General features: G+C 44.1%; 1 protein-coding gene across 1 annotated transcript; it reads right to left on the reverse strand.

Annotated features, from left to right (window-relative positions):
- Window positions 1-26,788, reverse strand: hook2 (hook microtubule-tethering protein 2). The gene is made up of 23 exons (XM_034711024.1): window positions 26,557-26,788; window positions 22,942-23,024; window positions 22,368-22,440; window positions 22,187-22,237; window positions 21,970-22,102; window positions 19,095-19,162; window positions 18,710-18,775; window positions 18,527-18,607; window positions 16,546-16,703; window positions 14,002-14,142; window positions 11,561-11,762; window positions 11,313-11,423; window positions 9,549-9,636; window positions 9,255-9,321; window positions 8,789-8,926; window positions 5,054-5,141; window positions 4,804-4,809; window positions 4,621-4,655; window positions 4,453-4,535; window positions 4,230-4,333; window positions 1,932-2,039; window positions 1,771-1,842; window positions 1-1,676 (listed from the first exon to the last, which is right to left on the reverse strand). The coding sequence occupies exons 1-23, from the start codon at window positions 26,599-26,601 to the stop codon at window positions 1,548-1,550; spliced, it is 2,130 nt and encodes a 709-aa protein (XP_034566915.1). The 5' UTR covers window positions 26,602-26,788; the 3' UTR covers window positions 1-1,547.

The raw sequence follows: 26,788 nt of genomic DNA on the forward strand, positions 1-26,788 counted from the left end.
TTGTTTTATCTTAAGATCCTATTTATTTATTTGTAGTGCAAAAGTAGACAGGACTACAAATCTTTACCTTGCCTCAGACCCCTGTGTGACATACGCTGTGCTACAATCTACAAAACCATCACATGACACAAAACCAGCTCAAACTAAAACCCCAACAAAGCATGCAAAATGTGCAGAAACAAACGTGAGCAAAACACCATAAATACAAATCATCAACACAAGTCAAACATGTCAGCAGGACTCTGGTGTGTGTAGAGCACAGCACACACACACTCACAGGGACGGAGTACAAGTCACCACACGGCAGCTGTGATACGGGACCGTAGAGGACTACACCTGTAGAGGACTACACCTGTAGAGGACTACACCTGTAGAGGATGAAGATGAAGTGGTAGTGTCGACGTGTGAGCCCCCTCTCAGGTCCAGTCAAAGAGGATTCAGCAGGTCGGTTCAATTAAAGTCTAGCAGCGGTGAAACAGCTTTGAGCTGAGTCATGGTTCTTAGTGTTTTTATCTCTGTGGACTCGATCACATCGTACGTTTGATTTCACGTCTCAGTGACAAACTAGGAGGCTTTCATTTCCAGTTCTACATCATTTTAAATCGTATATCTATATCAGCTTTCAGAGTAAAAAGTGGTGAGTGCAGCGCGGTCCTACTGAGAACTAACACCCTGTTATTATCTTTAGGAGGCGGGACGGGGACAAGATAAAAAAAGAAGTCAGACATAATCACATCTTCAGACGACGGACGAGAAGATCCATCAGAAAAATCACGAGTAAGAGCCGAATTGAGATTCTTAAAGAGGACAGGAAGAAGGAAGACACTGGACGTGTCCGGTCTGGTCCACAGAGGGAGCTTTAAATATTATTATCTGAGGCACTGAAGGAACCCACCCTCGAGGAAAGTGCTTTGGCGTCTCTAGTGAAGCTTCTAATCATCATGAATGTTACGTTTAGAGAAAATCAAGTGAATACAAAGAAAGGAGAAAAGCCATTTACACCCTCATCATGGTCTTTACACCTTTACACAGCCCTTCAAAATAAAATAAAAACTCACCTCAGAACACAAAGAGGACAAAATAAAAGCTCGGACCGATGAGACGTACGAACGGCTGAATGAGACTTCCTGTTTCAGTCCTAAAGCTTCTTCACGCTCCTCTGATCGTGACGACACTGATTCACATTTCATCTTCAGATTTCAACATAAAAGATAAAAAAAAAGGTTGAAAACAGACCTCAAAGAAAAAGGAGAAATAAAAGTCACCTGAAAAGGTGAGTCAGCCTCTCGTCAGGCCCTCAGTTCATCCTGCTCCTCTGAGCTCAGAGTCAAACGCAGCAGCAGCAGCTTCTCTCTCTCCTCTCTCTCCTCTCAGGGAAACAAAGACTGGTACCGTTAAGAGCCAGCAGGGGGCAGTAGCAGCATGAGGAGGATTACTCTCTAAGGTGCAGAGATCCAGTGGAGGTATTCTAGAAAGGCAAACAGGTGGAGGGAGCTCAGATGAAGACCCCTCGTGTGTGTTCAAGCATCCTGCAGTCGTGCTGGTTTTTATCTGGGCTGGTGGCGGATCAGGCCTCTCCGGGCGTTGGTGGACTGCCTCTGCTGGGCGAGGAAGGACATGGCCTGGTTGGAGGGACCCAGACGCTCGCCGGACATTTTCTGTTGCAACGTCATCCCCTGAGACGGAGAGAGAGAGAGATGTGACACATGTAGAGTCAGGACTTCTCTCCACGTTGTAGACCAGCACCTGTCCTCAGACTCAAACACTCACCATGTTGTACCAGGCGCTGATGATCAGCTTCTCCTCCTGGTCGTGTCGGGCTCGGCTCTTCTCGTAGTCGTGCTGTTTCAGAAACACAAACATCATGAAGCTTTGATGAAATGTGAAACACTAAAAGGACTACATGTGTCTCTGTATGAGGGCGCGCTCACCTCCAGGTGTTGGATCTTCTTCTCCTTCTCTGACAGCTGGTTCTTCAGAGCCTGGATGTCAGGAGTCGGCGTCGCCGGCTGCTGCTTGGGATCCAGAGTTTTGATCACCTGCAGGGAGGACATGACTCATGAGGGTTTCTCTGATTCAGATCTGAGTAGTAGCAGAGAACAAGTCAACGCACATATTCCATCCTGTAACCAGTAACAGCTGGAAACCTAACCACACATCTCAGTGTTTTAAGAGCAGCTCACAGGTTGGAGACCCCTGAATCAGGATTTTAGAGTTTCTGTTCAATGAAATGTTTGAATTAAAACACGACAGCAGCTTCTGGAGTCATTTTCATTTTCCTCTCACATCAAAAACAGACAACCAGATGTGACGTGGGATAAGGAAGTCCCAACGGCTAAGCTAATGGTGTTTTCTCATTACTGAAATCATCCACCTCATGACTGATACAGGTGCTAATCCAGAGGTTATTCATTAATTAACAAATAATATCTAACTTTTCAATTTTTGTGAAGAATGTAAACATTTTGTTATTTCAGTTTTGCAGCATACATTTGAAAATATATCAGGTTTTCATGAAATATAAAAATAACAGGTTGTAAATCATAGAGAGTGTTAGAGAGAGAGAAATCAGGAAAAATTTAAGAATTGAATTTAAGGAAAACTATTAAGGCCTGTTGATAATTCATTTTCAGAAATACAAATCATTATTTGTTTTTCTGATGTTGGTGGTGTTTTGGATAGTGGTGGTTATGAGATATTTCAAGGACTTGTTTAGTGAAATGTGAATAAAAATGTCATATCTTGTCAATATATGTTTTCAGATTTATAGTTCTGATTACCTAAGATCTTATTTTTGATGTTTCAAATGAAAATTAGTTCATTTATGTCTTTTTAAATCGTTCTTGTTTGAAATCTTTGAAACCAGGATTTTGTGAGAATGACCCTAATGTTCAACAAAACAAATTAGTAACCTCTGAACATACAAGAAAATATACATCACTGTCTAGTTTGTAATCCTGCCAGGGACCAATAAGACAGTTGATCTCAGTCATTGTTGTAAATTGAGGAGTCGTCCTGTCAAAGCACAGAGTTCATCGACTTCAGACTACACCACAGTTTTCTTTAAAGAGGAGGTTTAATCCTCCTTTCTAGTCTTCATATCGTCCCTCTGATATCTCTGCAGCAGCTTCACATGATTTACAGCTCGATCTATCTCAGACTGCGGTCTTTAAACCCTTTTGTTTCAGCCTGTCTCTTTAAGAACCACACCCTCCCCCAGCCTTCTACAATCCTTTTTGAAGTTGTGTTTCTCTCTTTGAATGACGCCCTTTTAAAAAGAGGTTCACCAACTGGTGATGTCACGATTTGAGCAAATCTCGTGTGGATCTCACTGAAATCTCACGTGACTTCTTGAACAAGCTGTTCAGAGTCTCATCCTGGGATTACTCCAACACACGTTTACCTCTCAGTCTGAAAGTTTGCCCACGTTTGAGTGTTTACACACCAAGCTTTTTAATTTAATATTTGATTTTAAAAGCTGAAAATAAGGAGAACACTTCTTTGAGTTTCTCTGGATGTGTGATGATGACCTAATGAGGGAGGAAAGATGTTAAAAAGTGGCGCCGTTAGACTGGAACACCTCTGTGTGTATCCCAGCATGCTTTACACCGCAAAGAGGTCGCTTGCTTCTTTGAGTAACACAGTTAGATATCTCTCAAATGTACCAGTGCACAGGACTCAGGTATTAGAAGTGAGGTAAACTCATGTTGGAGTAATCCCAGGATGAGACTCTGAACGGCTTGTTCAAAAAGTCACGTGAGATTTCGGCGAGATCCACACGAGATTTGCTCAAACCGTGACATCAGCAGTTGATGAATCTCCTTTTAAAGGGCGAATCTGAGGTTTTAAAAAGAGAAACAGAACTTCAGAGAGGATTCTAGAACGCTGGAGAGGGTTCTACAAGAGACTTCACAGACTCTTCTGGTCTTAAACACCAGATTCTAAATTGATAACTGATTCACTTTCAAATTCGTCTTCAGCTCTAACCACACAGACTCGAGTGACATCATCCACGGCGACTGAGACTTCACACCGAGCCGAGAGAGGCTCCGAACACTCGCTCACACACGTGAACTCAAACACATGAACCCGTGTTGACGTGTAAAATTAGAGTGTCTTTTTTTTAAACTGTGAAAATGATCCCTCATATTTTTATCGCCGCGCCACACGCCGCCGCGCCGCCAACGCCAACGGAACGCTCCGTTTGTGTTTCTTCGGGGGGGACTGACCGTTCTCGCCTTCTCCACGTAGCGCTTGTACTTATCCTCCATCTGCTTCATGTCCTCGTCCTTCTTGCGCAGGGACTCCTGGAGTTCATCGATCTTCTTTGCCACTGAAGAGAGAGCGAGAGATAAAAATCAGGGAGTGTGAAGAAGAAGAAGAAGAAGAAGAAGAAGAAGAAACAGGAAGAACGAGAGAGCGGGAGTGTCATGGCGAAGGAAGAGGACGTACTGTTGCTGTCCGCTTTGGGCTCGAGGTCGTCGATGACTTCTCGTTTCTTCTGGAGGTCTGAGTGAGCTTCATGGAGCTTCTCCCTGAAACATCACGCGTCAGTGTTTTCAGGAAGAAGGGATGAATGTGTGATTATTAGAATGAGATATATAACCATCAATAACTCACAGATGCTCCTCCAGCTTCTTCTTCAGTAAGGAGGACTGGAGGAGGAAATAAACATGTTACAGTCAGTTTAAACACGCAGCGTTCTGAAGGCAGAGACAAACACAGAATGTAAGCTGAGAGAGTCACAGAGTAAATCATGAGCCGGGGGGCCGAGGCCGGGGCCGGGGCCGGGGCCGTACTTACGATGGCCTGATTTTGGAAGAGTTGAGCGGCGGGGACAGGCGGAGAGAGACAGACAGAGAGGGGCAGGCGTTAACGTGATCACCACGGCAAACATGGTTAAAATCCCACTCGACATATATGACAGAGACAGAGAATCACTGCAGTCCTCCACAGACGCGTGTTCGGATCAGTCATCTGAATGTGCCATGCAGACATTTGGATTCTACACACAGTGAGAGAGAAAGGGTTTTATAAGAGGGGCTTCACTCACATCCTCAGTCTTGCTGTCCTGCTCCTGAAGAGCTCTCTGCAGATCCTCCACCTGAGCACGCAGCTCTGAGATCTGCTGCTCGTTTAACCTGAGAGAGAGAGAGAGAGAGAGAGAGAGAGAGAGAGAGGAAGAGAGAGAGAGAGAGAGAGAGAGAGAGAGAGAGAGGAAGAGAGAGAGAGAGAGAGAGAGAGAGAGAGAGAGAGAGAGAGAGAGAGAGAGAGAGAGAGAGAGGGAGAGAGAGAGAGAGAGAGAGAGAGAGAGAGGAAGAGAGAGAGAGAGAGAGAGAGAGAGAGAGAGAGAGAGAGAGAGAGAGAGAGAGAGAGAGAGAGAGAGAGAGAGAGAGAGAGAGAGAGAGAGAAAGAGAGAGAGAGAGAGAGAGAGAAAAGATGAATAAAACAGAAATGGTGTGCTAACTCAAAACTACTCGGTGCTGACCTAAACAACTTGCACATTCAATTGCACTATGACATAAATAACTCAATCAGTCCATACACAATATTTAGATTTCTTACTAATGTCTTCCTTTAACTGTGTGATCTTTGTGGCTTCATACGGGACCCGAGAAACTAAATTTCATTCCATATAATGCAACAACTTGTGTTGGTATGACAATAAAAGACCTTGAACCCTTGTATCCTTGAATCCTTCAATCCTTGAATTGAAAAAGGACAAAAAGTTGAAGAATGTCAGCGCTCGCTTGGAAAGGTGAATAAAACACCGCCCTGATTTTTGGTTCTTCTGCTGATTATTAAACACAAAGAAAGAAGTCTGAATCCTGAAATTAAATGTGAATACTTGAGGATGGTGTCTAGTGTCCCTTCATGTAAAGAGACACATGAGGGCACAGTTGGTCTGGTGGTCTAGGCACATACCCCATGAACAGAGGCCACAGTCCTCGTCGCAGTGGTCGGTCGTCTGACTCACGGCCTCGAACATTTGCTGCATGTCTCTCCCCCCCCTCTCTCTACTCCTCACATTCCCTGTCTCTCTGCAGCTTTCTTATCCAATAAAGGCCCCAAAATAAACCTTTAGAAACTACAGAACATTTTCCAGAGACGCAAAATAACTGGAAGTCAATCAGAGATAGGATTGAACAGGTTTTAAAAATCAAGATTTATGTTTTCAAGTCTTGAATCTGGGCAAGATGCCACCTCAACTTCTCAGCTTTTCAGAGTGGATATGTTAGAGGAACGCTGCTAGCCAGAAAAATGTCAGGCTTCACCTGATGTAGTAGATCGGTTTACTGGGACGCACGACAGTTTTGGAATTGGAAAAACTAACATTTACTCCAAAGCTCAAAAGGATGTTTCTGATAAATGTTGGAAAGGATGGATTGAGTTTATAATCCCACACATAGAATGGATTTCAGATTAAATCCACAGCTGTACTGTAACCCCCTCAGTTCTCTGTTATGTTTTCTTGTTGTATTTGTCATCTCTGTTTTCTTTCTTTTCTCAAGTGCTGACTTGAGAATGTGTTGTATAAATCTTCAACTCAAATAAAAAGACAAAACAAAGATCTAACTTCCTCCAGGACTCAGATCATCTGTGCACTCGTCTCCGTCCCACAACATTCATGCACGACATATTTGCTCCCTCTGTGCACCCTGCCCCCCTGGAAGAGTGTCTGGAGCATAGCTCAGCGGGGTGCAGCTCACAGCAGCTGGACTTCAGAGGTGACAAAATCACGTGAGAACTCCACAAGATCACACGGGAGTATCAAGATCATGAGATACCAACAATGTAAACAGAGAACAACATGCTAACGACATGCTAACGACATGTCACTCTGCCTCTCTGGACTTTGGATATGACTTTGTGATGTCTGTCCTTCTTCCACAGGTGAGATCTCAGACTCTGGACTTCTCTCCCTCCTGGTTTGAAATCTTCTGAATCTGTTGAGTGTTTTATCTCAGCTTTAGTTCATCTTGAACATTTTATCTCAACACGATAGATGTTCTGGTATTTTATTACCACTAGTGTCTGATTTGATTCCCTCTTTCTACATACTTTTCATCTTCTTGTTCTGCAGCACTTTGTAACCCTGAGCTAAGATAAATAAAGTTTATTATTATCATCAATGTTCATGGCTGTTCTGCTCTCACCTGCAGACAAAGTAAAGAGCTGAAACTCCAGCTGTGATCGACGTGGGTCTCTGATTTGTGCTTGTTAAGGATAAATCCATACCTCACAGTCCATCAATCAGCTCAGAGTGATATGTGGTGGTTTGTGGCTCTGACTGAAATAGACTCGGTGTATATCTTTAACGAAGCGCTCTGAGCACAAATCAGCAGAGTAATGACGAGACACAGCACACACACACACAGGACGTCCGTCTCTCACTTTACAGCTTATATTGATCATCAGGGGAGAATCTGATCAATCACTGCAGAGTCTCTGAACTATCACCATCACACCTCAGGTCTGAAACTATATGTAGAGAGCTTTATCACAGATCAGAAATACTGTGACGGCCTCAGAATATATTTGCAGTAAATGAAGGGGGTGGATTGAACATGACCCTGTCCTCATCCAGCTCTCCTTCTTCTCTGAGCTCTGCGGTTCACACAACTATAAACTTTGAACCCTGCTGCTATCATCAAACCAGAGGAAGTGAAAGTTCCTCCTTGGATTTAAGAGACGATAACGGGACAAAAGCCCAAGATCACAGAGATCTGAGACCCACCAGACTCAGATCAACGTTCCTGAGACACCAGACTCACAAACACGGGATGCTCAGTGGGACGTGTGTCAGTTTGGATGAGCAGAGAGGAGGAAGAGCAAGAGGAAGAAGAAGAAGAAGACAAAGAAGAAGAGGAAGAAGAAGAGGAAGAAGAAGAGGAAGAAGAAGAAGAAGAAGAAGAAGAGGAAGAAGAAGAGGAAGAAGAAGAGGAAGAGGAAGAGGAAGAGGAAGAGGAAGAGGAAGAAGAAGAAGAAGAAGAGGAACAAGAAGAAGAGGAAGAAGAAGAAGAAGAAGAAGAAGAAGAGGAAGAGGAAGAAGAAGAAACGGAAGAAGAAGAAGAAGAAGAAGACAAAGAAGACAAAGAAGAAGAATGAACGGACACATCCAGACGCAGAAACAAAAAGTAAACAAACGAAAAGAAGACATCAGAAACGATCAACAAAGAAAAAAGGAGTCTGAGAGTGAAGATGAAACACGGGGCGGATACTGAGGAGAAACTGTGGGCGGAAGATGTTTGCAAAGCATCATGGGGGATTTTTTATTTGTACATTTGCTGCAGGTCGTGTACGTCCCTGTGCTGCTTGGCCATTCACAGCTCTACTCTACTGAGCATGCTCACTCCACTCCTCTCCTCCTGTTACTGTTGCTGAGGAGGCTTCCCACACCCTGGGCCTGGTGTTGCATGGACACACACACACACACACACACACACACAGTCCACCCACATGTCCACATGCCCACAGGCATAAAAACACACACACACACTCAAACACACACACACACACACACACACACAGTGAAGGAACAATCTGGCGCTGTGCTGTCCGTCCGCCAGTCCAGCCCACACAGCTCGGCTGAGCGCTCGGTCCAGAGGGTGAGTTGACATTTAGGCAGATATCACTCCTCCCATCAGCCAAACAAGCAGCCTAATGTCCAGGAACACACAATATGGTGGCCTAGAAGGGGATGATTACTTCACACTTGGACAGTTGGACTGCACGTCAAATACACAAACACACACACACACACACACACACACAGACACACGCCTACCTGTTCTGAGTTTCCAGGGCGTTCTTGCTGCGCTGAGCCTCCTCCAGCTCGGCCTGCACCTCCACCAGTTCCTGCCTGCAGGCCTCCTCCTGGACACACAGCATCTTGTTCTCGCTCTGCAGACGCACCACTGTCTCCCTGAAGAGCAGAGAGAGGGGGAAGAGGAGGTGAAGGGAGAGAAGCAGAGGACAGACGAGCGGCGGAGGCAGTTAGTTGGCCGAGCCCTCCGCCCGACAACGCCCCGGACAAACCCTCAGCTCTGACATGTGTTGCTATTTCAGGGGGACAATCAGAGAGCCTCAGACTACACACCATTCATATATATATATATATAGGGCACAAGTGTGCTCCTGATAGTGACACCAGAGCATGTGTGCGACAGATTTAGAAGATCTCATCTGTTCGGCTCACATTTGTTTGCTACCTACACGTAAACACGACTGACACAGAGAGGCAGCAGACGTACTTGAGCTCCGTGGGCATGATCTCTGCAGCCAGGTTTCCCACGGTGACATCACTGTCGCACAAACCTCCTGCAGAGACACGGAGGGACGAGGAGTCAGCTGGTTACTCTGACACGTTTTATTAAACAGTTTATTCTGGTTAAAAAAAAAAGTCACACATCAGAGAACGTGTTCACACATTTATATCTGTGCAGGGTTCATCACCGAGCGGCTGCACGCTCACAGCTCACAGTTTATTCTGCATGAAGTCCACTTCAGTGAATCCAGGTTAGTGGTGTGCATCTGAGTCCACTCACCTGCTCCACTGAGACACCTCTGCTGGACCTGAGCACACCTGAGCTCATCATTCGTCTCTCGGAGTGTGTCTCTCTCAGAGATCAGACGCTAAGAAACAAGAAACAGGATTCAGCTTCGGTTCAGAAGAATCATCAGTCTAGTCTGGATTAAAGCTCCTGTCAGGAACTTTGTGTTGATTTTGGCGCCCCCTGTGGACGAAGAGACCTGCTATACCTTTGATTATCTTTACCTGTGCATTCAGAATCATGTTTCCTTACAACATATCATCCTGCTTCTCTAACTGTCATCCATCATGAAGATTTGCTTTCAGAAACTCATAAGAGTGTATACAGCCTTTAAAGTAATGATATTAAAGTCTCTAAAAGTAGTATGGGAGGTAGAGACTTGACCGACTTTAATGCTCCCACACACGGGGAACATCCCATAAAATAAAATAACTAAGGAGAAGAATCCCTTACCCAACAAATACTGAAAGGACAACCTTCTGTTCACTTACACAATCTCCTAAAATCAGACACTTCCTGTCCCAGATTCCCGTTTATCAGTCTCTAAAAGTAGTATGGGAGGTAGAGCCTTCAGTTATCAGGCCCCTCTCCTTTGGAATCATGTACCAGTCAGGGTCCGGGAGGCAGACACCCTCTCTACTTTTAAGAGTAGGCTTCAAACTTTCCTTTTTGATAAAGCTTATAGTTAGAGCTGGATCAGGCTTGGACCAGGTCTTAGTTATGCTGCTATAGGCTTAGACTGACACACTGGGATCCTGTCTTTCCCTCTCTCTGCCTGTCTCTCACTTTAACTCTTCCTGTCCCATTAAAGTTACTAACCATAGACCTTTCTGGAGTCCCTGAGCTCCCTTGTCTCGCTGGATCTCTGCTGTAGATTCCTTTTTGGGGTCTGTTATTCATCCTTTCTTTCTTCTTTTTGACATCCCTTCTCTCTTTGTTCTTTCTTTCTTTTTTTCTGTTTCCTTCTTTCTTTCCCTTTTCCTTTAATTCCTTTCTTTCTTTCTTTCTTTCTTTCTCTCTCTTTGTTCTTTCCATGTTTCTTCATCCTTTAGGTCTCCTTTTCTCATCCCCTCCTTTCCTTCCCCATTTCTTCTCCTCTTTTTCTTTCTTCTGGTCTCCCTCTCTTCTCCCTTTTCTTAGACCTTTCTGGAGTCCCTGAGCTCCCTTGTCTCGTAGGTTCCTCTGGATCTCTGCTGCTGTGGACGTGGTCCAGACTCCAGCTGCTACAACTACTACTATCCGTCTCCCCACTATCATCTCTCTCTCTCTTCATCTCCCTCTATCCCTCTCTCCAACACGGTCTCAGCAGATGTGTGTCTAACATGAGTCTGGTCCTGCTGGAGGTTTCTGCCTGTTAAAGGAAGTTTGTCCTTGCAGCTGTAAGATTGATTTATTCTCAAAAAGCTACACCTCCTTTTTGATAAAGCTTATAGTTATGCTGCTATAGGCTTAGACTGACACACTGGGATCTTGTCTCTATCTAATCTTAAAAGCAGCAACATTTAATTTCTTTCTATAAGAATTTAAGATATTTAAAGAAAATATAGAGTTCAACTTGGAGGAACTTTTGTTAGAGCTTGAAATAAAGGACTCCAGGCCGGACATCAGCCTCTGTGAGTCTGCTTTGCGAGGTCGCTGCAGCGTCTATAAATACCCCTCAGTGTGTGACCTAACTGCTCCTGATAACACAGCTCAGTAAAAGCCTTTCTGAGTGTTCTGTGCTCACTCTCTCCAACACTAACATCCTCACACACTCACTTCTTTCTCCTTCAGCAGCGCTTCGAACTTGTCGTGAAGGTTCTTGTACTCAAACTGCCATTTCTCTGCTTTCATGGCCTCGGCTGAGTGCTTGGTGTGAAGCTCGTGGGCCTGCGAGTCAGAGAGCATAGCAACAGTCTGCATTGGCAACAGCTCTCTGTAACAAATTCAAGATTCTCTGAACACGTGCACAAAGCAGGCTGTGGTTAATATCAAGCATCTCTCCCCCTCCTCCTCCTCCAGCTTGCCTGTCTCTTGTACGTGTCCAGCTGGTTGCGGACGGCGTTGGCCCTGCGGAGCTCCTCCTCCAGCTCGCAGGTGCGCTGCATGTACACGGTGTTGCGCTCCTCCAGGAGGCGCACCTGTCTGCGCAGGTCTCCCAAATCCTCCAGCTTCCTCTTGTACGTCTCCACCAGGGCTTCGAGCTGGTTCACCCGGTCCGACGAGTGCCTGAGGGGGAGGAGAGCGGCGTGTGGGCAGCGTGGAGCACCAGAACAGGAATATCACTTTTAACAAAACACATCCGTGTGGAAATGTACCTAAGTGCTGAAACAACTCTGACGCAAGCCGGTGTCAATGCATGAAAATCACATTATCAACACAGATGTCAGAGAGGAGCTGAATGGACGTCTGTGTGTGGGCAGTGTAGGAGTTGTTTCTGTAAGGAGACATTGATAATAGATGAACTACTGCTTAAAGGAACAGGCTGCTGATACTCTGCAGTTTTGATCCTGTCAATAAAAAAAACCCTGAAAGGACAAAACAATGTTTGTTTGTCTCTAAATACTTCTCTCAGCTCCGAGCGATTCAAACCCACACCAGTACTTTTATTTTGAAAAGCTCTGCAGCTCAGCACACAAAACTCAAACAGGAGGAAACTGAGCTTTCACAGGGAGCTGTTACTGATGACAACATGTGTGAGTGAGTTTTATAACTTTAAAAAACATACAGGGGACTGATCACAAGGATCTGACTTTAACGCTCCCATACACGAGGAAGATCAAGTAAAATAAAATAACTAAGGGGAAGGATCACAAACAAAACAAACCCTCAAAGGACAACCTTCTGTTCACTTACACAATCTCACAAAAATCAGACACTTCCTGTCTCAGATTCCTGTTTATCAGTCTCTAAAAGTAGTGTGGGAGGTAGAGCCTTCAGTTATCAGGCCCCTCTCCTTTGGAATCATCTACCAGTCAGGGTCCAGGAGGCAGACACCCTCTCTACTTTTAAGAGTAGGCTTCAAACTTTCCTTTTTGATAAAGCTTATAGTTAGAGCTGGATCAGGCTTGGACCAGGTCTTAGTTATGCTGCTATAGGCTTAGACTGACACACTGGGATCCTGTCTTTCTCTCTCTCTCCTCTCTCTGCCTGTCTCTCACTTTAACTCTTCCTGTCCCATTAAAGTTACTAACCATAGACCTTTCTGGAGTCCCTGAGCTCCCTTGTCTCGTAGGTTCCTCTGGATCTCTGCTGTAGATTCCTTTTTTGGGTCAGTTATTCATCCTTTCTTTCTTTCTTTTCTCTTCTTTCATTTATTCTGTCTTTCATTCTCTATTTACTTCTGTCATTCCTGTCTTTTTCTGCTTTATTTTATTTGTTATTCTTTTTTTCTTTCCTTTCATTCTATCCTTCTTACCTCCTGTCCTTTCATTCTATCCTTCTTACCTCCTGTCCTTTCTCTCTTTCATTCCCTTTTACTTTCACTTTCTCTTTCTTTTCTTTTTTTATTCCTTTCTTTCTTGGTTCTTTCCATGTTTCTTCATCCTTTATGTCTCCCGTCCTTTCCTTCTATCCTTTCCTTCCCCATTTATTCTCCTCTTTTTCTTTCTTCTGGTCTCCCTCTCTTCTCTCTTTTCTTAGACCTTTCTGGAGTCCCTGAGCTCCCTTGTCTCGTAGGTTCCTCTGGATCTCTGCCGCTGTGGACGTGCCAGACTCCAGCTGCTACAACTACTACTATCCGTCTCCCCACTATCATCTCTCTCTCTCTTCATCTCCCTCTATCCCTCTCTCCAACACGGTCTCAGCAGATGTGTGTCTAACATGAGTCTGGTCCTGCTGGAGGTTTCTGCCTGTTAAAGGAAGTTTGTCCTTGCCACTGTAACTTGCTAAATGCTGCAAAGTGCTCTGCTCATGGTGGATTAAGATGAGATCAGACTGAGTCCTGTCTGGAAGATGGGACTGGATCTGATCCGGTCTTGATGTTGGGTCTTTGTTAATAATAGAACATAGAGTATAGTCTAGATCTGGTCCTGCTGGAGGTTTCTGCCTGTTAAAGGAAGTTTGTCCTTGCCTGTGCATGTTGCAGTGAGTTTGGTGGTATTTTAAACGTTCATTGCTCATGAAGCGGTCTGTTTTGATGTTGTGTGTCTGAAAACAAAGTCAAGTACTGTGTTTATAAGACAGTGAGCCTGATCCGAGGAGAATCTTAAACCAGTATTTACAGAGAGTTTAGTATTTCCCGTAGAGAGAATCCTAACATGTAGGAGGAAGTGTTGACGGTGACTAAACTTTATTTCAAAGAGCGCTCGATGTTTTGAGTCTTTCCTTGTTTGTCGCTGAATAATCTCAAATTCTCTGCAGGAGAGCAACAAAGCGCTCAGTGTTCATGGGACTGAACGCCCACAGAGCGTGACTTCCTGAAGCACAAACTGTCAGAAGGTTTTCACAGATAATTCACAGCTCTCACCTGAGGATGTCCATCTCGTCTTTCAGGTTCTGGGCCTCCTGAGCGAGGCTGGTCAGCTCCTCGTTACGCAGCTGCAGCTCGGTCACCTCTCGCTCCAGGATCTCTCCGCGCACACGCATGTCGTCTCTGCTGTTATCCAGTCTGAGAGTTACACGACACAAGAGGAGAGAGGAAGCTTAGCGGACACATTGTGGAGTTTAAAAGCTTGTACTCTACATGTTAGAATCAGAAAGAGCTCAGGGGTGAGAGGACAAAAAGTGACTCAAGGACTGAAACAAAAAAGGGCAGACATGCTTGAATAAATATGTTTATGGATCTGGTTCCTAGAAATGCAAGAGGTGGAGGATTTGTAGTGTTCACTCAATGTTTGTAAAATCACTGATGCAACTTTAACCATGAAGAGCTTTCTTTAGAGTTGATTTTGGCCCGTGTGGAAAAGGCAGTACATCTCATCTCTGTGCTGACTCTGTCCTCTCCTTCCTTAAGGTTGTAGTTAACTAACAAAAAAACTCCTCTAACTTTGTTTTACTTGAGCTTACATGCCTCTAAATGCAAGATTTAAGGTTTGATTTGCCACCCCTAGTGATCAGGGGGCGTGGCCTGATTCGAGCCTTGTCATATCTGATCATTTGCCCAAATAATCTTTAAGAGTGAGGCGTCAACACGACTGTTTGCGCCTCTCCTCCCCGACCTGGGATCATAAATATCAAACATGTCTGCTTCTGATGAAATACCAGAAAGAACTAATGAGAGGAGCAGACTGGGAAGCGTCACCGACGGGATGTTGCATGCTTTTTAGAACTCACAAACATGGCAGCAAACGTAAACACAGCTGTGCCAAATAAGCAGGGCGGAGCTAGACTTTTTTTTGGACTGGGGTACCCAAACCTGGGCACAGACTTTTGTAGGGGTGGCCAGGCAAAGTAAATATTACATCATCTTTGACTTCTCACATAAAAGAATCCAAAAAATGTTAAAGCTAGGGTTGGTAGTCTCAGAAAACTAGCATGAATTTGTAGCATGTCTTCAGGACTCCGTCTAACCCCTCCCCCCCTCAGAGCTCCTCCAAAACTACGCCCCCGCTCACATGAACGAGCGCCGCTGATTCACGACCACATGATGGTGACTGATTCCAAACCGGTCCTCACCAAAACATTCTCATAGTGAAAGTTCAAAACACAAACAAACATGGCTGCTGTTAGCACTCACAGCTGTCATGCTAGCATTATCCAGTCATCATGGTGACACGATATCAGGAGAAAAGTTATAACACATATATAACACTGTAACAGCTCTACTGTTTGTTAAACATGTTCAGATGTTCTTAATTCCTACAGTGTTGACAGTCAGTGAAGGCATCAGGAGAGAAGTTCTTCATTCATTCGTAGGACTTACTAAATGTCATTAATTCTTCTGCTTGTCAGAGCCCCCGTGGTGAGAGCTTTTTAGACTCTGATCCGGACTACAGTCCTGAGCGAAGCCCCTCATGGGGTCAGAGGGGACAGGCCTGAGGTCGAGCCAGAGGGGCAGTCAGTAGAGTCAGGGGAAGCAGAGGCAGGAGACGGGGAGTGAACGCCGGGGACATGTACGCTCTGCAGGAGGCGGGCAGAACAGCAGGATGGGATCTGATTGGTTTAAAATTTTGGACCCTCAAAAACGGTGATTGGTTGGTGTTTTCCCAGGTTTCCTCCGGCTGTAGATAGCAGCTTTTTTTACCTCTTTTTTAAGAACACATTATGTATTGATTACCATCAGGACATAAAGATCATTTTAACCTGTATGACAAAAAGAGGATCTGAATCTGAACACCAACCTCAGCTTTAAATCATTGTGTGAACGTAACTTTTTAAAGGACTGAAAATGAAGACGTTTGTGTAAAGTCGCCATTTAAAGAACTCAAAAAAGAAATGTTTCACGTTGAAATGCAAAGAAGCTTCTAGCAGCCCGTTAGAAACACAACTCAAATAGTTGATTTCAGTATAAGTGCCGCCTCTGACATCCGCCAACAGCTGATTAAGGATAAGGATTTCAGGGTGGCCACCCCCTGACTCCGCCCCTGAACCGTCTCCTCAGCAGACATTTCACTCTTTTTTCTTCTCATTTTTTGTTTCTTGCTGCAGATCAGAGCACACTCCTCCAAGTTCGTCTCCTGAAGTCACATTTGATCGCGCAAGTTTCTGTGAAATCGTCACCACAAACGTTAAGTGTGTGGTGTAGCGGCCGTTTCATCTCACACAGTGTGTTCAGGAGATTGTGGTGTTTGAAACCAGTCAATAGTTTCCCCTCCTGTGTGCTCTCTTATGGTTTTAAAATCAGTTAAGACCTAGAAGTCGTCTCATGTGTGGTTTAGTCTTTCGCAGCTGTGACGAGAATTGAAAGCACTTCTATAGAAACCTTCAAACCTCAACATAACGGTGACTCCTGCATGACTGAGGAGGTCACACAGAGTCATCAGAGTTAACTTCTCTTACATTTACAGTATCTAAAACTCCTCCTGGAGCATGTATTGTATTTAGAAATGTGTGAATGATGTTCTGCCTGTACCTGTAGTTCTCCTCCTGCAGCTGCTCCATCTGACTCTGCAGCAGCAGCAGCTTCTTGCCGGTGATGGCGGTGGTGGAGTTGTCGAAGCGACTCAGCTTCTCCTTCAGGGAGCGAGTCTCGGCCTGCAGGGTCGACTTTTCCTCCAGAGCCAACGACAACTACGCAAGAGAGAGAGGAACAGGAGGAGGAAGGAGATCAGCTGATGAGAAAAGTCCGTTCAAAGGGAAAGGAAGAAGTTTTCTCCTGCTCCTAATAAAAAGAAGACGGACTCACAGAAGTAAAGAGACACACTTTCTCCTCCTTATGCTTTATTCTTACTTCACATGCTCTCAGATACGAGCCAGTCAGCTGGTTCAAATGGTCTCAGGCTGATGGGACTTTCTCAATAGTGAGTTGTTAGTGTTTGCCTTGAGGTCATAAACCAGATTGTCATGATATGAATCGACAAATATGCAGAGCTCAATGAGGATCTTTGATCTGATGGTGACCCTGAAGGGGAGAGATGTTCTGACTCCGGGTTTGAGGAAGCGGCTGCACAATATGTTCACGTTTGAGTCACAGTGAGACGAGCTGGCATCAAGTGACTTCACCCCGTGGACATCTCTCCTTGTGAGCACAGCAGAACCCTACTCTGAACTTTCAGCACAGATTGCACGCTTTAGAGCAGGACCATGACGGTAAATAGCTTTCAAAACAACACAAATGACTAATCCCTAACGCGTGGGCTCGGTAAGTAAACAAACAAGTGGGCTGAGAGCAGTACAAATTATTGTTGGCTACCGCTCCATCCCAAGGCAATGTGTCAGTTTTATCTTGATGTTATGCAACTATCGACTGGTTTGTGGATCTTTTAAAAATACTAAATTAGTCCCCTCTCAGTCGGCGGTGCAAAAACAAGCCAAGGGAACACAAACAGAGTCTCAGGCGGGCTAATCAATAAGAGCGAGGGCACGGAAAGCAGCAGGCACACACACATCCAACAACACAGAGCAGAGAAACTAGGCCACAATACATCCCAGAGTCAGAGTCAGGTATATAAGTGTTACTCCTAAAACAGGAAGGAGTTACCTTTTCTAACACAAGGCAAACTGATGTGTTCTACTGATCTCTAGTCTTTAATGGACTCAAACTCTGTGTTAGATACTGTTCATACCACGTCTTAGTTCTGCTGCTATAGGCTTAGACTGACACACTGGGATCCTGTCTTTCCCTCTCTCTCCTCTCTCTGCCTGTCTCTCACTTTAACTCTTCCTGTCCCATTAAAGTTACTAACCATAGACCTTTCTGGAGTCCCTGAGCTCCCTTGTCTTGTAGGTTCCTCTGGATCTCTGCTGGAGATTCCTTTTTTGGGGTCTGTTATTCATCCTTTCTTTCTTTCTTTCTTTCATTACCTCTTTCCTTCCTTCCTTCCTTGAATCTTTCTTTCCATCCTTCATCTTTTCTTTCATTCCTTCTTTCTTTCTTTCATTCCCTTTTAGAAATACATTTTTTTCTGCCCACAACAACCTCTTTATCTTCTTCTTGGAGCCACAAAACAAATACAAACTAGTTTGTCCGTTCTGTGATACCGTAGAAACATGGGGGAGCAAGATGGCGGCCTCCATGAAAGAGGTAGCAACAAAAGGCTCAGTCTAACTTCACAAAAACAAAATTATCATGATATTCAGGTGATTATACTCTGATTTAAACATACTTTTGAATTTTTTATTCCATTTTGACCAAGTTTGTTCTGATAAATGCCTCTAAAAATTACATACTGTACCTTTAAATATCTCATATTTAACTAACTCTTCAGTCAAACCAAGAGTTTGCAAGCCTGCACAGGAAACTGACATTTTTTGGCTGTTTTTTCAGTTAAAGGAGAATCTGAAGTCAGCATGACAATTAACTTGATGTCATGTGTTCCTTTATCCACTAGGACTGAAATCAGAGGGATCCGAACTCTAAGATCTCAAGGGATTCCCTTCAGGTAAGAACAAACCTGATGCTCCAGGTCTCGACAGCGGTGGCTCAGATCCTCCTTCTCGTCGGCCTCCTCGCTCAGAAAGTAATACTTCCTTGACTGTGAACACAGAACAGACGGAGCAAGGAGATGAAGGAGATGAAGGAGACATGATATCAGTCACACAAAGAGAGAGAGAGTAAATATTCAGAAGGTTTTTACCTGGTAGTCAAAGTCCCCGAAGGTCTCCGGGCTTCCTGGATCAGATGAAGGCTCCCTTGATAACAGCTGAAACACGGCAGGAAAACAAAGTCAATGAATTCAAAAGTTACAGGAGAGCTTGTTCCAAAAAGAAAGGCTTACTGCGTTTCTGAATAACTTCCCTGGAACAGGTTGTTTCCCCTTAATAGTGCAACATCTCAACATACCTCTGAGCGCCAATGACACACTCAACACGCTCCTGAAATATCTCATAATAGGGTTTCTGGGACTCCGTTCAGTGTTATGCCAATCCGTGTTTCTTTGATTGAGAATGGAGCGTGACTAAGAGCTGGGATTAACGCGGAGAGTGGAGGGAAGCGGGAGGATAAGAGCGAGGCTCACTCACCTCCTGAATGGCTGTCATCACAACGTGCTGGACAGATTCCTCAAGTGTCATTATCTGCTGGATTTGCTCTGTGATTAGGAGAAGACAACACAAAGAAGAGAAGGTGCAGCCAAACGCAGATTAACACAAATAGTCTCCTACACATCAAACAAACACAGAGACAGTATTTTCAGACTTCTGCTTTTTAAACTGAAGACGAGGAACGAGCAGGATTTACTCTCATTAGATCTTCTGAAGTGAGGTTATATGAGGTAAAGAGAATCAACATTGAGTTTACTACTGAGAGCAGATGATTGGCTCTTACTGAGAAGTTTTGATTAAATGTGGTACTATATATACATGTGAGTACACAAGACACTCTGCGCTTATTTAAGGGCAAATAGCTCCAACTACTACTATCTGTCTCACCACCATCATCTCTCTGCCTGTCTCTCACTTTAACTCTTCCTGTCCCATTAAAGTTACTAACCATAGACCTTTCTGGAGTCCCTGAGCTCCCTTGTCTCGTAGGTTCCTCTGGATCTCTGCTGGAGATTCCTTTTTTGGGTCTCTTGGTTTCTTTCTTTCTTTCTTTCTTCTCTTTCATTCCTTCCTTCTTACTTTTCTTTACTTCTTTCTCTTTTTCATTCATTTTTCCTTTCATACCTTCCTTCCTTCTTTCTTTCCTTCCTTTCTTCTTTCTTCTTCTGGTCTTCCTTTTTCCTTTCTTTCTCTTTGTTCTTTCCATGTTTCTTCATCCTTTTTGTCTCCTTTTCTCATCTTGTCCTTTCCTTCTATCCTTTCCTTCACCATTTATTCTCCTCTTTTTCTTTCTTCTGGTCTCCCTCTCTTCTCTCTTTTCTTAGACCTTTCTGGAGTCCCTGAGCTCCCTTGTCTCGTAGGTTCCTCTGGATCTCTGCTGCTGTGGACGTGGTCCAGACTCCAGCTGCTACAACTACTACTATCCGTCTCTCCACTATCATCTCTCTCTCTTCATCTCCCTCTATCCCTCTCTCCAACACGGTCTCAGATTCAGATGTGTGTCTAACATGAGTCTGGTCCTGCTGGAGGTTTCTGCCTGTTAAAGGAAGTTTGTCCTTGCCACTGTAACTTGCTAAATGCTGCAAAGTGCTCTGCTCATGGTGGATTAAGATGAGATCAGACTGAGTCCTGTCTGGAAGATGGGACTGGATCTGATCCGGTCTTTGTTAATAATAGAACATAGAGTACGGTCTAGACCTGCTCTGTTTGGAAAGATTCTTACGCCTTTTTTATGTTCTTATTTCAGATTTGCCGACGAGTGCATTCCCGCCGCAGTGAGGGACATTTAACCGCCTCGAGGGACAGTGGGGGTTGCCGGTCTCTGGCACTGCTATTTTAGGGGTCAGGGGCTGAAACGTTGGGGAACCCCTGCAATAACTCACTGGCCTGACAGAAATGAACAGGTGTGGGATAAATATGTCATCATGATAACAAACGATGCTGCAGGATGGCTGCAGCATCGTCACAAAGCAAGCCGCCTGTCTGTCAACAGACGGGACATGCATCAAACTAAGAAATCAAAATACACGTCCAATCATTTCCTGTCTTTAGTTAGAGCTTATCGTGCTGGTGTTTGTTTTCATGTGAACTTTGTTAGATTTAGTTAGTAAGAGCGATCAGAAAGGGCTCAAACGCCTTGATCTTTGCTGTTTTATTCTTCAGTTTTGGGGAAGGGATGGGGGTCAGGACCAAGTGGCAACATCCGGTCTATAAATATGACTCCAATGCGGAAGTGTTAACAGCCTTCATTTCAGCAGTCACATTAAGACCATTACAAAGTCAGCCTACTATCACCTTCAGAATATATCAAGGATTAAAGGACTCATGTCTCAGCAGGATGCAGAAAAACTCCTCCATGCATTTATCTTTAGCAGACTAGACTACTGTAACGGGGTCTTTACAGGACTCCCTAAAGAGTCCATCAGACGGCTGCAGCTCATACAGAATGCTGCTGCTCGAGTCCTAACAGGGACCAGTTCTTAGATCCCTACACTGGCTTCCTGTCTGTCAGAGAATAGACTTTAAAATCCTGCTGATGGTTTATACAGCCTGTATGCTGATCTGCTGCTACTGTATGAACCACCTGGACCTCTGAGGTCCTCAGGTACTGGTCTGCTTTCAGTCCCTAGAGTCAGAAGGAAACATGGTGAAGCAGTGTTTAGTCATTATGCTCCACATATCTGGAACACACTCCCTGAAAGCTGCAGGTCTGCTCCAACTCTCACCTCTTTAAATCAAAGATCAACACCTTTTTATTTACCTCCGTCTTCCTATCTTTGATTATTTTAACTCACTTTAAATTTTAATATAATTTTTAATATATTTCTAATTTTCCTTTTCTATGTTTTATCATATTTGTCATTTTAATTCTGTTCTTTTATGCTTGTCTGAATGTTTCCATTAATGTTTTAATGTAAAGCACATTGAGTTGCCCTCCTGTATGAAATGCACTAAACAAATAAAGCTGCCTTGCCTAGATGTCCAAATGTGTTGCAGAGGAAATTTGGCTTCACTTTTGTGCGGGTGGAGAGGCGTCGGCCACATATACCTTTAATGGTCCTGTCCATGAAAGGCAAACAGTGTCCAGTTACCAACATGATTTTATTGTGCTCTGACCAGGGGCTCACTAGTTCCTGTGTTCAAGGCATTTTCAATCGAGCACCACGTTAAGCTTCATTTTCAGTGTTTAAAAAGTTCCTCATATAAACCTCACTTCAAGAAGTCTGAACTGCCCCTCATGTGTGGGGAAATCATGAGATGAGGTGCTCATGTGACCTGACTGAGAGTTAATCCTGTGAGATATTTTCACAAATGGCTACATCTCCCTTTTTTCCCCCCTCCCTCCTCCGTTCACCTTGTTTCTTCTCACAGCTCACAGCACAGCCCAACACCAGCTGAACCAGCTTCCCCAGCTCAGTGACATCGTTCATCTCTCCTATGAGGTTCACGTCCGGCAGGTGGCCGTCCGACACCTGGTGCCCGAGCACCTGTTCAATGGGAGCAAGGTGGGATTAAGTGTGGATCGAATTCACAAGAGAACAAGAGATTGAAAGTAGGAGTTATATTCTTACGTCGTGATAATACTCCAGCATGCTCTTCAGGATCTTTTTCAAGTTGCTGACCTGAAGGAAGAAAAGAGATCAGAGTTACGATCATGATCCAAGCTTTAATCAGAGGACATGAAAGGAGACGTCTGTGTCATTCTCACTGACTGCGGGCGCTCCTGTCATATCCAGCTGTTTCACAAATTACCTTCAGGCGCCAGTTGGCCTCGCTCTCCTCCTTGATTCTGCCCAGCCACGTCTCGTTAAACCAAGAGGGGTCTCTGTTAATGAGAGCACAGAGAGAACTCCAGTGACGACAAGGACGGCCAATCTCTGGACATCAAGACTCCAAGACTCAGAGCGAGCCACGGGGGAACGATGTCCCGCGCTTCTGATCAGCTAACCACAATGACATTTGAGGAGAGCGGTTCTTAAAGTCACATGTGGCGCGCTGTTCTTGATGCAGCGAGAGAGGGAGCAGAGGATTGACCTTCAAATAGTTCACTCTCTTGTGCTTCTGTTGGTTACAAATGTTTGAAACTTGCTGCAACAGGCGGCACAGAAACCGCAGACTGCTCCTTTACTTTGCAAGGTCTTTTGCATTTTACAAAGATAAGCAAATCTCTGAATGAACCAGCAGCTCAGATTTATGCTCCTAACTTAGATACAGGTATTCAAATGACACAGTAACGATTCACACTTAAACACCTGGTCTATATGTTCAAACATTACATGATGTAACAGAAACTTTGGTCAACAATGAGGAATGCATGCTCTCTTACATTCTGTGCAGCACGTGTGCAATGGCCACTCCACTGGTGAGGTCGTGCTTGCTGTTGCATGACGGCACCTGAAATGTCTGCAGCTGCAAATAAAGACATGAAAGATAGTCAGCTCTGTAGTGGAAGTCACTGCATATTAAACAAGGCAGGACTCTGTAGTGGAAGTCACTGCATTTTAAACAAGACATGACTCTGTAGTGGAAGTCACTGCATATTAAACAAGGCAGGACTCTGTAGTGGAAGTCACTGCATTAAAAACAGACATGACTCTGTAGTGGAAGTCACTGCATTAAAAACAGACATGACTCTGTAGTGGAAGTCACTGCATTAAAAACAGACATGACTCTGTAGTGGAAGTCACTGCATTAAACACAGACATGACTCTGTAGTGGAAGTCACTGCATTAAAAACAGACATGACTCTGTAGTGGAAGTCACTGCATTAAACACAGACATGACTCTGTAGTGGAAGTCACTGCATTAAACACAGACATGACTCTGTAGTGGAAGTCACTGCATTAAAAACAGACATGACTCTGTAGTGGAAGTCACTGCATTTTAAACAAGGCATGACTCTGTAGTGGAAGTCACTGCATTAAACACAGACATGACTCTGCAGTGGAAGTCACTGCATTAAAAACAGACATGACTCTGTAGTGGAAGTCACTGCATATTAAACAAGGCAGGACTCTGTAGTGGAAGTCACTGCATTAAACACAGACATGACTCTGTAGTGGAAGTCACTGCATTAAAAACAGACATGACTCTGTAGTGGAAGCCACCGCATTAAAAACAGACATGACTCTGTAGTGGAAGTCACTGCATTAAAAACAGACATGACTCTGTAGTGGAAGTCACTGCATTAAACACAGACATGACTCTGTAGTGGAAGTCACTGCATTAAACACAGACATGACTCTGCAGTGGAAGTCACTGCATTAAACACAGACATGACTCTGTAGTGGAAGCCACTGCATTAAACACAGACATGACTCTGTAGTGGAAGTCACTGCATTAAACACAGACATGACTCTGTAGTGGAAGTCACTGCATTAAACACAGACATGACTCTGTAGTGGAAGTCACTGCATTAAACACAGACATGACTCTGTAGTGGAAGTCACTGCATTAAAAACAGACATGACTCTGTAGTGGAAGTCACTGCATTAAAAACAGACATGACTCTGTAGTGGAAGTCACTGCATTAAAAACAGACATGACTCTGTAGTGGAAGTCACTGCATTAAAAACAGACATGACTCTGTAGTGGAAGTCACTGCATTATAAACAGACATGACTCTGTAGTGGAAGTCACTGCATTAAACACAGACATGACTCTGTAGTGGAAGTCACTGCATTAAACACAGACATGACTCTGTAGTGGAAGTCACTGCATTAAACACAGACATGACTCTGTAGTGGAAGTCACTGCATTAAACACAGACATGACTCTGTAGTGGAAGTCACTGCATTAAACACAGACATGACTCTGTAGTGGAAGTCACTGCATTAAAAACAGACATGACTCTGTAGTGGAAGTCACTGCATAAAACACAGACATGACTCTGTAGTGGAAGTCACTGCATTAAACACAGACATGACTCTGTAGTGGAAGTCACTGCATAAAACACAGACATGACTCTGTAGTGGAAGTCACTGCATTAAAAACAGACATGACTCTGTAGTGGAAGTCACTGCATTAAAAACAGACATGACTCTGTAGTGGAAGTCACTGCATTAAACACAGACATGACTCTGTAGTGGAAGTCACTGCATTATAAACAGACATGACTCTGTAGTGGAAGTCACTGCATTAAACACAGACATGACTCTGTAGTGGAAGTCACTGCATTAAACAAGGCATGACTCTGTAGTGGAAGTCACTGCATTAAAAACAGACATGACTCTGTAGTGGAAGTCACTGCATTAAAAACAGACATGACTCTGTAGTGGAAGTCACTGCATTAAACACAGACATGACTCTGTAGTGGAAGTCACTGCATTAAAAACAGACATGACTCTGTAGTGGAAGTCACTGCATTACACACAGACATGACTCTGTAGTGGAAGTCACTGCATTAAAAACAGACATGACTCTGTAGTGGAAGTCACTGCATTAAACACAGACATGACTCTGAAGTGGAAGTCACTGCATTAAACACAGACATGACTCTGTAGTGGAAGTCACTGCATTTTAAACACAGACATGACTCTGTAGTGGAAGTCACTGCATTTTAAACACAGACATGACTCTGAAGTGGAAGTCACTGCATTAAACACAGACATGACTCTGTAGTGGAAGTCACTGCATTAAAAACAGACATGACTCTGTAGTGGGAGGCACTGCATCCACATATGCAGGTTAAAACTGAACCATGGAAAGAGGAAGTCATATTTAAACCTGATCCAGAACCACAGAGACTTCTCTGGACCTGAGCCCGTTTAAGATGGACTGAGGGGAAAACTGTCCTGTCTCAAATTATGAACAGAGAACTTCAAGACAGGGTAAGACTCAGTCTGAGCCCACCTTAGTCCATCATGAGCATTACACTTTGCATTATTTAGCTAGTTACAGCGGAGGGGAAAAACTTCCTTTAACAGGCAGAAACCTCCAGCAGGACCAGACTCATGTTAGACAGCCATCATGCCTCGACTGAGTTGGGTCTTGAAAGAGTGAGTGTGTGTGTGTTCAGTCCTGAGGATGACAGACCTCAGCGTTGTGTGTAAACTGTGGTTATTTCTTATGTTATATACAGCTAAAACAGCATGGGGACAGATTGACCCCAAGGAACACTGATGCATGATTATTTTTTACAGAAAATTGGAACATAAACATTTTCAATTTAACATTTTCCCATTTGTCCCCATTAAATTAGGAAAAAACATGAAATATGAAGCCAGAAAAATGTTAGAAATTAATTTAGAGACATTAAACATTAAATGGGGTCCAAGTGACCCCAAGGATAACAGGAGGGTTAATGAAGTCCAGTAATCAAAGCAGACTTCCTGTTAAAGAAAACTTAAATGTGGTTAAAAAGAACCCCTCCTACCTGCAGTGAAACCCATGAATGTGGCTTTTTAAATACTCTAACCCCACTTGTAATTAATGCATGGTAATAAGTTGCTGTGTCTGAACTCATGCAGTCTTTGTAAACATCAGTGAAATGACTGCAGGGGATTACAGACCTGCTTAACGAGCTCTTAATACTAGTTTACAGTGTGTTAGTTTAGTCTCTGTGTGAAAGTGCCAGACAGGTGGATTTCCCCCTGCTTTAGAGCAGACCAGCCTGAGATTACTCTACATTACTCTGAGGTATTAAGGTTTGTTTGGGGGGCTGATAACTTCTGCTGACGTTGGCTTCAGATAAGAGAATGAGCAAACTTCCAATGTGTTTACTTAACTAGATAGCATACCTTGCTAGCTGAAGTTAGCTTCCAAACACATGACTTTACACCTCCCTGTGAGTGTGTGTTTAATTTAAGAGCTTTAAATGTGTATATCTGTGAGGTATAAGAGGGATTAGAGTTTAAAGAAAATTCCATGTCTGCCGTCCTAATTAACAAACACCTGCTGTCACCTGTTAGCCGGTTAGCTGTGGAGCTAGCATGAAACTTACCCAGGTGAGCAGAGAGTCACACAGATCGGCTTTATCCAGACTCATCCTGCGGCTCGGACTCAAACTCTCAGCAGCTCAAAGAAAACAGGTTCAGCTTTAAACTCTTCTTTCCTCCAGAGAAGGGTCGGACTCACTCCCTGACTGTCTCCACGTCAGTCATTGTCCAGCCTCGGCCTCCTCCTCCTGCTGCTGCTGCTGCTACTTACCCGCTTCGCGTTTCGGCTCAAATTAC

This window comes from Notolabrus celidotus, chromosome 20, assembly GCF_009762535.1.
Source record: "Notolabrus celidotus isolate fNotCel1 chromosome 20, fNotCel1.pri, whole genome shotgun sequence".
NCBI lineage: Eukaryota > Metazoa > Chordata > Actinopteri > Labriformes > Labridae > Notolabrus > Notolabrus celidotus.

Coding starts and splice junctions, on each gene's coding strand:
- hook2 (XM_034711024.1), bottom strand. CDS start 26,601: ATGAGTCTGGATAAAGCCGATCTGTGTGACTCTCTGCTCACCTGG. Junction 11,424..11,560: donor TGGACACGTACAAGAGACAG/GCAAGCTGGAGG, acceptor TCTGACTCGCAG/GCCCACGAGCTTCACACCAA. Junction 8,927..9,254: donor ATCATGCCCACGGAGCTCAA/GTACGTCTGCTG, acceptor TCTGCTCTTCAG/GGAGACAGTGGTGCGTCTGC.